At 46.0% G+C, this 10,918-nt stretch overlaps 1 protein-coding gene across 1 annotated transcript; it reads right to left on the reverse strand.

The window, feature by feature from the left end:
• Nucleotides 1-1,567: 1,567 nt before the first annotated feature.
• LOC141095507 (uncharacterized) lies at nt 1,568-10,605 on the reverse strand. The gene is made up of 9 exons (XM_073581533.1): nt 10,119-10,605; nt 8,688-8,732; nt 8,463-8,501; nt 7,540-7,590; nt 3,726-4,673; nt 2,827-2,891; nt 2,495-2,533; nt 2,273-2,331; nt 1,568-1,721 (listed from the first exon to the last, which is right to left on the reverse strand). Exons 1-8 carry the CDS (start codon nt 10,145-10,147, stop codon nt 2,276-2,278), a joined length of 1,272 nt encoding a protein of 423 aa, XP_073437634.1. The 5' UTR covers nt 10,148-10,605; the 3' UTR covers nt 1,568-1,721; nt 2,273-2,275.
• Between the last annotated feature and the right edge of the window lie 313 nt (nt 10,606-10,918).

A 10,918-nucleotide genomic window follows, 5' to 3' on the forward strand; every position in this document is an offset into this window, starting at 1 on the left:
GGCTTTGGTCATAAGGGGGCGGGGCTATGGATGCGGTTGTAGTTTAGCAGTGCATACTTTAATTATAACATTTATAATGTGACTCAACTCACCATAGGTTTTGAATGAGTGGGAGCACCTGGCTTGTTTCTCTGTTTCAGTGGGAGCACTGGCCTACTTCTACTGATGACCGTCACTGCTAATGATGATTGGAACCTACAAGGAAATGGAGCATTGAGCACTTAAGAAAAATTGTACCCTTGTATTTATGGCTCTGCTCCCACTCTCCCTCCCATGTATTTATGGCTCCGCTCCCACTCTCCCTCCCTTGTATTTATGCCTCCATCCCATGTATTTATGGCTCCGCTCCCACTCTCCCTCCCTTGTATTTATGCCTCCCTCCCATGTATTTATGGCTCCGCTCCCACTCTCCCTCCCTTGTATTTATGGCTCCCTCCCATGTATTTATGGCTCCGCTCCCACTCTCCCTCCCTTGTACTTATGTCTCCCTCCCATGTATTTATGGCTTCGCTCCCACTCTCCCTCTCATGTCTTTATGGCTCCGCTCCCACTCTCCCTCCCAGGCATTTATGGCTCCGCTCCCACTTTCCCTCCCATGTATTTATGGCTTCGCTCCCACTCTCCCTCCCAGGTATTTATGGCTCCGCTCCCACTCTCCCTCCCAGGTATTTATGGCTCCGCTCCCACTCTCCCTCCCATGTATAAATGGCTCCGCTCCCACTTTCCCTCCCATGTATTTATGGCTCCGCTCCCACTCTCCCTCCCTTGTATATATGGCTCCGCTCCCACTCTCCCTCCCTTGTATATATGGCTCCGCTCCCACTTTCCCTCCCATGTATTTATGACTCCGCTCCCACTCTCCCTCCCTTGCATATATGGCTCCGCTCCCACTCTCCCTCCCTTGTATATATGGCTCCGCTCCCACTCTCCCTCCCTTGTATATATGGCTCCGCTCCCACTCTCCCTCCCAGGTATTTATGGCTCCGCTCCCACTCTCCCTCCCAGGTATTTATGGCTCCGCTCCCACTCTCCCTGCCAGGTATTTATGGCTCTGCTCCCAACCAGGTATGTATGGCTGGGCTCCCCCATCATACTTACCCCTCACGTCGCTATCGCTGAACTTCCTTCCCGTCGCTGCGCATCCCTGCATCTCGCGGCACTACAGCTTCTTCCTGTGAGGAGCGGTCATGTGCTACCGCTCATTAAGGTCTATGAATATGGACGCCACCCCTATGGGAGATGAGTGGCGTCCATATTCATGACCTTAAATGAGCGGTAGCACGTGACCGCTCAGCGCTGGAAGAAGCTGCTGCGCCGATAGGGATGACAGGGTATCAGCTGCTACACCACAGCAGTCCGCGGACCGGCAAGAGCACCGCAACGGACCGGTGCTGGGCCGCGGACAGGTGGTTGGGGACCCCTGCTCTAGAGCTTCGAACAGAAAAAATCCCCCTCCCTTTTTATATTGTCTTCCTCTTTTTTATATTGTTTGTACTGGGAAATTGATTTATTTTACATGGTAAAAACGCTCACTTTATATTCATAATTATTAATGGACACAGTTCACTTAGATGTTTAAAATATTTATTAATAATAAAAATGATTTTAATGTGTTTCTGCTCCGCAGGTTCTCTTCCATATCTTCTTTTTTGAAGAAAGCTGGGATCCACTCATTTCTTTATTTTTTTCTTTAAATAATTTTTCAGTTGTTACCCGTTAATCTGTGAATAGAAATGAATTGATGATTAAGAAAGGGATCCTTAATGTATATGTTTAATTCTATACCGATAAAGACGTGTTAACCTTTTGTCAACCATGAACTGTGACATCATGCGTCATTAGATCGTTAGGCGCCATTTTTTGAATTTAGCATGTGCTTAAACCTTGCAAGCACCTTGTCTCTTCATATTGTATGTGGTATTTCCTGACGAAGGGGTCATTGGAACACCGAAATGCGTTGAATAAGCCACTGGAATATTTCAATAATTTCTGGAATTAATTTATTGCGGCAGCGCGGAGATAATCCACACTTCCTACTAAGCATACCTCTTCATAAGGTCGTGGATCGACCTGTGGATCTGCGGCAGCCGCCATCTTTACATGCCTGTATTCACCTGCACCAGGTGAGCAGTTTTCTTGGTGTCTCATCTTTGTGATACGTGGGATAAGACCCTATTGCGCTTTGTGTCTCCCCTCTTTCTTTTTCTATATATAGCAAACTGATGATACCGCTTAGAGTTTGTAAATCTTTCAATAAAAAAATTATACTTACATTTTATTTATTGTGTTCCCGCTCTGCTGAAGCAGCAGGTAAAAGCTCGGAGGAGCCAGCTGTATAGAATGGAGAAGAAAGGAAGGGAAGGTGTTGGTATCTTCCATTAAAAATATACTGAACAATATAGTATAAAGGGAAGACACAAAGTATATCTACCCATATTATGGGCCTTAGTGTAACAACATGTCACATACAACAATGGGGGAAGCTTTTCCTTACTTTGTTGGATGTCTCTCTGTTTCTCTATCACTTTTGCTGCTGGAGAAAAAGAAAAAGTGATCACAAATAAATATATCAATATAATAATCAGGAACAAATCCTAGCATCATAGGGATACAGACAATAAACATAATGTATGCCCTGTCTCATATACTTCACCACATCATATAGATTGCTAAGTATTAGCTCATTGAATACAGTTCAGATGCACTTGCAAGCGGACTGATCTGCCTGTGTAACTACCAGGACAAATCATTGTATAATTTTGCATCTAGAAGACAGCGTTTAGGACATAAGGGCACATCCATTTGTGGGAAGGGTTAAATACTTACATGTTTTGACAGTGGTCTGGTTCTTTCTTCTATAGCATTTTGGCATCCACCATTTATGTTTGTGTCTTAAAAAATCCAAACAAACAAATTGAGACTCATACAATTCACATCATCATTCTGATCAGTCTATGAGAATTTATACAGTGATATTGTCCTGTGTAATGTCCTATGATAATGTCACAATTAGTGATGGGTGAACCTCTGGATGTTTGGGTCCTGCGTGTTATGCCAAACGGTTAAAAAAAAAGCTCGGTTTGGGTACCAGAACAGTACCCGAAACCGAACCTAGACCCCATTCAGATGCATGGTATGCCCGAACACCCATTGTTTGCCATGCTGTCATTTGCAGCACAGCACAGCAAACACTGTCTGTGATCAGTCAGAGAGCTGCGGTTTCCAACACCAGCTATGAAAGTTTACCTCTGTTCATAGAGGCGTCGGCTGATTAGAGAGTACTATTCCCAGCAGCCAAGCCTGCTGCCGCTAATAACAGCAAGATCAGGTGTCGTTGATGGGAGTATTCATCAGTCAGTGCCTGCACTATAAATAAATACAATTTTTTAAAAAAAATGACGTGAAGTCTTTCTATTTTTGATTACCAGTATGGTAAAACTGACAGCTGCGAGCTGCAACATTTAGCTGTCAGCTTTAGCAAAGCTGGTTATCAACAATAGAGGGGTCCCAACGGCATTTAAAAAAATAATTAAAAAATATGGAATGGGATCCCCCCATTTTTAACAACCTGCCAAGAATTAATGCTTAGGAAGCCTATGGATAAAGTTATCTGACTGGATATAACTGCTATCCATGTATTCTTGAGTACATTTTTTTCCAGGAGACTCGGAGATGTTCTGGGAGTGTTGGCGAATACATTATAATCTCACTATCTGTCTACTTACAAGCGGATATCCTCATTGCTGCATTCTGATGTGGCATTAAACTTATCCACCTCCTCTTCCTCCTTTTCCTCCTCCTCCTCTTCATCATCCTCCTCCTCGTCATCCTCCTCCTCCTCGTCATCCTCCTCCTCCTCCTCCTCGTCATCCTCCTCCTCCTTCTCCTCCTCCTCCTCCTCATCCTCCTTCTCCTCCTCCTCCTCCTCATCCTCCTTCTCCTCCTCCTCTTCGTCATCCTCCTTCTCCTCCTCCTCCTCGTCATCCTCCTTCTCCTTTTCCTCCTCCGACTCCTTCTCCTCCTCGTCATCCTCCTTCTCCTCCTCTTCATCATCCTCGTCATCCTCCTTCTCCTCCTTCTCCTCGTCATCCTCCTTCTTCTCCTCCTCGTCATCATCCTCCTCCTCGTCATCCTCCTTCTCCTCCTCCTTCTCCTCCTCCTCCTTCTCTTCCTCCTCGTCATCCTCCTTCTCCTCCTCCTCCTCGTCATCCTCCTTCTCCTCATCCTCCTTCTCCTCCTCCTCTTCGTCATCCTCGTCATCCTCCTTCTCCTCCTCCTCCTCGTCATCCTCTTTCTCCTTCTCCTCCTCCGACTCCTTCTCCTCGTCATCCTCCTTCTCCTCCTCCTCCTCGTCATCCTCCTTCTCCTCCTCCTCCTCGTCATCCTCCTCCTCCTCCTCTTCGTCATCCTTGTCATCCTCCTTCTCCTCCTCGTCATTCTCCTTCTCCTCCTCCTCCTTCTCCTCGTCATCCTCCTTCTCCTCGTCATCCTCCTTCTCCTCGTCATCCTCCTTCTCCTCGTCATCCTCCTTCTCCTCGTCATCCTCCTCCTCCTCCTCGTCATCCTCATTCTTCTCCTCCTCCTCCTTCTCCTCCTCCTCGTCATCCTCCTTCTTCTCCTCCTCCTCGTCATCCTCCTCCTCCTCGTCATCCTCCTTCTCTTCTTCCTCCTCACTATTGGATATATAACATAGACATTATTTAGCAATTCTCGTAAACTGCCATTGTTTTTACAATTACTCATTTTATATGAGAAATTTCTCTAAAAACTTCTGAATTTCTATCCATCGTCACTGTTATCCTCCAGTTGCCAACTATTAGCAGAATGAAGGCTGCAATTTATAGTAGACTGTGTATGGAGGACGTAAACGGTTTCATAAAACTCCCAGGCATGATCGGTAAAAATCTCACTAAGAAAAAGTGTCCGTGTTACTGTCCGCCATGTCTGTCATGCCGCAAGATGCCTGGAGCAATGTGCACGCGCGCCTTAACTCATGGCTGTTGCTGGGTAACCATCCATCTCTGTCTGGTTCTGCAATCCGCTGTATTCCTGGAACACCTAATCATGTGACTTCTATGTTCCAGCCCTGCTCTGATTCTGCAATCCGCTGTATTCCTGGAAACCTCTGATCATGTGACCTCCTCTATGGTTCTACCCAGGCTGTTCTAGCGATGCTCTCTAAGATCCTGGAGGATCTGAACACAAAGTTCCTCCCAGGTCATGACCCGGAAGTACTGGTGCTATGGTGCTATATCAGACCGCCCCTCCCTATGGTCAGGGCCTGAGTATCGTGTTGCTTCCCTGCATGGCTGCTTGGCCTGCTGGGTCGCTCCTGTATTCTGTGCCCCTACACTTTGCTCTGTCGTGCGTCTCTGCACACGCTCTGTGCTTGTACTCTGACTCCTGTCTCGTGCCATGTCTTGTGTTGTCTCTCGTGCCATGTTTGTCCTTGCCTTGCCTTGTAGTACCTCCGCTGTTCTCTGCTTTAGCCTGTTTTGCCATGTCTGGTCTTTGCAATTTTGAGCCTTGTAGTACTTCTCATGTTTCTTGTCTCTGCCTGGTTTTCAGTACTCTGCCCTTTGGTGCTCTCTTGCACATTTCCATGTCTAGTCTCAAGGCTCTGCCATGACCTGGCTCTGGGCTTCGGCCTACGCTCCGTTGCTAGACTCTGTCCTATCGTGCTCTCTTGCACATTTCCACGCTAGTCCCAAGGCTCTGCCTTGGCCCGGCTCTGGGCTTCGGCCTACGCTCCGCTGCTAGCTCTGTTCTTGCTCTGACCTGGCTCTGTTTCTGCCTATGTTCCACACCATGTCTTGCCTTGTTTCTCGCCTAGCCTTGTCTTGTTTCTTGCTTTGCCTTGCTTTGTTGCTTCGTGTGCCCTTTGCATGCACCTGGCCTTCCTAGCCTCCTGCTTGTGCCTCAGCCGTGCCCGCCCTAGTCGTGCCCGCCTGCTTGTGCCTCAGCCGTGCTCGTCGGTCAGTGACAGCTGTGTCGCCTGCTATGCCTCAGCCGGGTTCGCTGGAGTCTTGCCCGCTTGTTAGTGCTGCAGACCGATCAGCTAGCCAGTGCCTCAGCCGTGCTCTCTGTGCTTCCTTGCACTTCACGCTGTTTCTGCACTCTGTTCTACGTGCTCTCTATAGCACACGCAGGTCCTCGCCTGCCCTTGGCATACCTCCCCGTGCTTCTCTAAAAGTACGCGCAGGTTTTGCCATGTACCCTGTCGTGCCCTCTAGCACGCACAGGTCCTAGTCTGTACCATGTCTTGAATCCTGACCCTGGCGTGCCTCTCTGCATGCGCAGGACTCTGCTTTTAAATTCTGTCCCTGGCATGCTCCTCGGCATGCGCAGGCCTCCGTCCGTGAACCTGACCCTGGCGTGTTCCTTCGCAAGCGCAGGACTCTGCTCTGTACCTTTCTCTGGCGTGTCCCTCTACACGCACAGACCTCCATCCTTAAACCTGTCCCTGGCGTGCCCTTTGCATGCGCAGGCCTCCGTCCTTGAATGAACCCTGGTGTGTCTCCCAGCACGCACCCTGCCTTGAACCCTGGCTTGCCTGCCGGATTCCCGAAACCTGCCGACCGCTGCCAGAGGTCCGGAACCAGATTACTGCGGCCTGATGTCCGGACCTGATTTCCGTAGCCTGATGCCTGGATCCTGTCGGTCGTTGCCAGTAGTCCGGAGTCCGATGCCATCGCACCCTGTCTTGGATCCTGGCGTGTCTCCTTGCACGCACCCTGCCTTGGACTCTGGCGTGTCTCTCGGCGTGCACCTTGTCTTGGACTCTGGCGTGTCCTAGCATGCATCCCTCCTAGGAACTCGTGTGATCCCTAACACGTACCCTGCCCTGGACTCCGGTATGTTTTCTGCACGTGTTATGTCTGAACTTTAGGCGTGCCCTTGCTCGCACCTTGCCGTGTTTCACCGTTGGTGCCCTGCATCTGATTCTCTGTTTTTGCCTTGTATCTGATTAAAATGTGTAACCACGTTTGCTGATGAAATCCTGTGACTTCGCTTTATGTTTCGTTTCCTGTTCGTCCTGTTGCTAGACACTCAATAGTGTCTCCCTGAGCTGGCCGTCTGGTCCAGCTGCCGTGGTGGCTCACCCCCTTGGTCTTGCCCCTGACACTCCCTGTACAGGGGGTGGGTTCTCACTAGGTTCGCTCGCCCTAGGTGAGTGCCACGGCCCAGAGGGTCCACTCTAAAAGGAAAAATGACTCAGCGTAAGCTGACGCTCGTCACACTCACAGCAATCAACCAGATCACTGCTCTTCATTTTAAAGGAAATTGAGATGTTGAAATCTGGATTCTGATTGGCTGTGAAGGGTCACACTGATACTTTGTCTTAGAAGAGTATTTATACATGAGCGTGCCTGTGTCTGCTGATGGTGGCACAGTGACAATGAGGGGATGTGAAATCCTCATGAATTTCCAACTCTTTCTTACATCATTTCCCCTTGTAGATACAGTACATTGATTATGGCAATAGTATATCTGAGGGAACAGCTCAGAAATATGACTCTGTTTATAATACCAACTTACAAGATGGTCTCCAGGGTAGGCGCGCGGGATGCTCTTCCAAATTTGTTTTTCCTATAATAGAACATACAGCTCTGGTTAGAATCATAACACACTGGCTCATCATCTGCGGCTTTTTATAAGTCACTTTCCTTATATGTCTTGTGGTATTTGTTGCTGTTTTGGCACAGAATTCATCAAAATAATGTGCGTGATTCATGAATTTGTCGCAAAGTAAAAAATAGGCTTTTTTCGTCTTTTGAACTGCGTTTGTGATGTTTGGTCTCATATTTTGGAGTACTGAAAAACACACCAGAGGGAGGAAGAAGGAGACTAGAGAGAATCTGTGCCAAATCAGGTGAAAATATCTGGAATTGTTAAAAAACAGCCACAAAGCAGCAAAAATTAGAAAAAAGGCGAGCACATGTAAAATTGACTTAAAAAAGGTGCAAATAATGAAAAGGGTAAAAAACAACAAAAAAAGGTGCCAACACACAAAAGTAGACATAAAGTGGACACAAAGGTGGTGATGAATCTGGGCCACGATGTATATAACCTGTCCCTCAGATAACAGCATGGACATAACCTCCAGAATCTCTCCAGCTCTGCCATCACATAGATTGTGCTACACAGAAGGATGATCCTTTAATCTCAGGCTCCAAGACAACATTTGGTTGGTCAAGAGTCCGGATAAATTTGGGGCATTACTGTAATTGGCTCCTGACCGTATTGTTATTCTACGAATAAAAGGGATGAGGAACAGTATGAAGAATTAATTTGGGTCTAAGTTCTTTATTATTGAAAGCAATGTCATCCTTCTTATGGAAACAGTGTAAATGCCCCTGAGTGGGAGCAGTAACGCCATGATATCACCACCATGGAGTCCTTCCCTTATTGGGACACATACTACTCCTATATGAATGTGGAAGATATAATAAGATACATACTCGAATTCTACCTCCCATAGCTCTATGCTGACTCTCCATCTATTAAAGAAAAAGAAAACAGAATGAATAATATTACACATACACAGTCACCATGATGGTAGGAAGAGGAATGATACTATTGAGCCTTAATATAACCAATGCAGACTCATAGCGAACATCTCTGTGGTGGATCATTACAGGGAGAGTCCAGGAGGATCAATAATCCCAGTTATATGATATACATACAGCTCATGCAGGAACTCCTTGTACTCCTCTTCTAACGTCATCCTACTGAAGAGAAGGAAGACAATTAGGAATTATTGTATCTGCTCCATAGCTGATAACAGATCATCAATGATCACTAAAATGTACAACTGTTGTATGTCAGAAACCTGGCGTAGTGTAAGGCCCTGTTCACATGTACGTGTCTCCAGGGCGTCTGGCAGCCGTTTTCACCCGTACTGGAGACATATATCCACACGTACCCATTACAACCTATAGGGCTGCTCATATGTCTGCGTTTTACCAGCAGCACAGATGACAGAGGCCAATACCAGTCTATGGGTCCATGTACAACACATATAGCACACGAATGGCATCCATGTGTCATCCATGTGCCGTCCGTGTATATTTAACACTGCAAGTATAGAAGCTTTGGAATTGATTTTTATAAAGCCATACTGGAAAAAAACGGATGTCACATGGATGGCACACGGGTGACCCACTGACGAATCATTGATGATACACTGATAGCACTCGGGTGACACTGGGGACACACTAATGACACCAAGTTATCGCCAACTGTGGTACTTTACAAATCATTAAAATGTAATCTTTAATGCAATACTAGAAAAAATATTTATACAAAAAAACACTAATTAGAGTAATATGGGAGTAATTACTCCATTTTTATACTATTTAATTAAAGTTTATATTTTAACAATTTGTAAAATATCACAATTGGTGGAGAATTGGTTTCTAAATAGTGTGTACTCTAATAACAAAATAACGCTTTGAGCTTTCTCAAGGATGACACACTGATGGCTCACTGATACTACACTGACAGTACACTGATACTACACCGACAGTACACTGATACTACACTGACAGTACACAGATGGCTCACTGATACTACACTGACAGTACACAAATACTACACTGATAGTACACTGATGACTCACTGATTCCACACTGACAGTACACTGATGACACACTGACAGTACACTGATACTACACTGACAGTACACTGATGGCACATTGATAGCTCAGTGATGACACACTGACAGTACACTGATGACACACTGACAATACACTGATGACACACTGACAGTACACTGATGGCACACTGACAGTACACTGATCCAAAACACTGATGACACCGATACTATTTTTTCCGGTATTGGTATTATATGGACGTGTGAAGGGGGCCCACAATTTCCTCCCACCATGAATGAATTTCCCAAAAATGGGACACTAAATCTGCCACATCTGAACTTGCCCTTCGGCTAATGCTCGGCGGTAATAGAGTCACCCGGTCATTCTGACATGGATCTGCAATGTTTCCCTGTGGGAAGCAGAATTGCAGGAGATTACGGGTGACATGGAAGGTGACTCTCCGCCATCCAGTGGCTCCAGTGTATCAGAGAAATTGCAGATTTAGGGTAAGTAAGCATTTACCTCATTCTCCTCACTAGATTCTCGCTCATAAACTATAAAATAATAGAAAAAAAAGAATTATAGCAGACATTGAATTTCATTCCTGTTTTGATATTTGTAAAGAATTGCAGGGATTAACTACATAACGATTCCATTATTAAAATGAAGTGATGTCCTGACATTACAGGGTTAACACCTATAGATAAAGGAGAACCTATCAGAACATAATAAAGGACACAAAAAAGAGGCTAATACAACGTTTCCTTCCACTTTACTCCCGACTGCAGCCCTCTACTGAGTGTCCCCTCGGCAGGCACCATGATGTCACTGTGTGATGTCATCCCATTTCATGGATTACTAATCCCCAGTAACAGCAGTAACTGTCAGGAGTGACAAAAACCTACAACCAATCCCATATCCATGAAATAGGGTTTTAAGGGATTGTGCAGGACTGGAAAAACATAACTGCTTCCTTCTAAAAACAGCGCCGCACCTGTCCACGGCTTGTGTTTGGCATTGTAACTCGGCTTCATAGAGATGAATAGAGCTGAACTGTAATACCGGACACAACCAACAGACAGGTGTGGCGCTGTTTTTTGAAGAGACAGAATTTTTCAAATCTTGTACAACCCTCTTAGATTCTTTACCTTAAATCAAAACTTTATCAATGTAATCACCTAAATATAAAGCACATAGCCTCTTCACAGAGGAAGAGGACAGGAGTTCTAGAGCCACCCATTAGAGGAGGCAATCCTAAAAGTCAATATCGGCCCTTTCATGAGCCTTGGCACATGACTTTGGATAGGAAACCAAACCAGAAG

This window comes from Dendrobates tinctorius, unplaced genomic scaffold (assembly GCF_039654945.1).
Source record: "Dendrobates tinctorius isolate UK_male_01 unplaced genomic scaffold, ASM3965494v1 ptg000070l, whole genome shotgun sequence".
NCBI lineage: Eukaryota > Metazoa > Chordata > Amphibia > Anura > Dendrobatidae > Dendrobates > Dendrobates tinctorius.

Bases quoted from the DNA above. Each gene is read 5' to 3' on its own strand.
- LOC141095507 (XM_073581533.1), bottom strand. From the start codon at position 10,147: ATGAGCGAGAATCTAGTGAGGAGAATGAG. The intron at 8,502-8,687 runs GTATGTATATCA...TTTCTTTAATAG, and splicing joins AAGGAGTTCCTGCATGAGCT to ATGGAGAGTCAGCATAGAGC. The intron at 2,892-3,725 runs GTAAGTAGACAG...GGATTTTTTAAG, and splicing joins AGCAATGAGGATATCCGCTT to ACACAAACATAAATGGTGGA.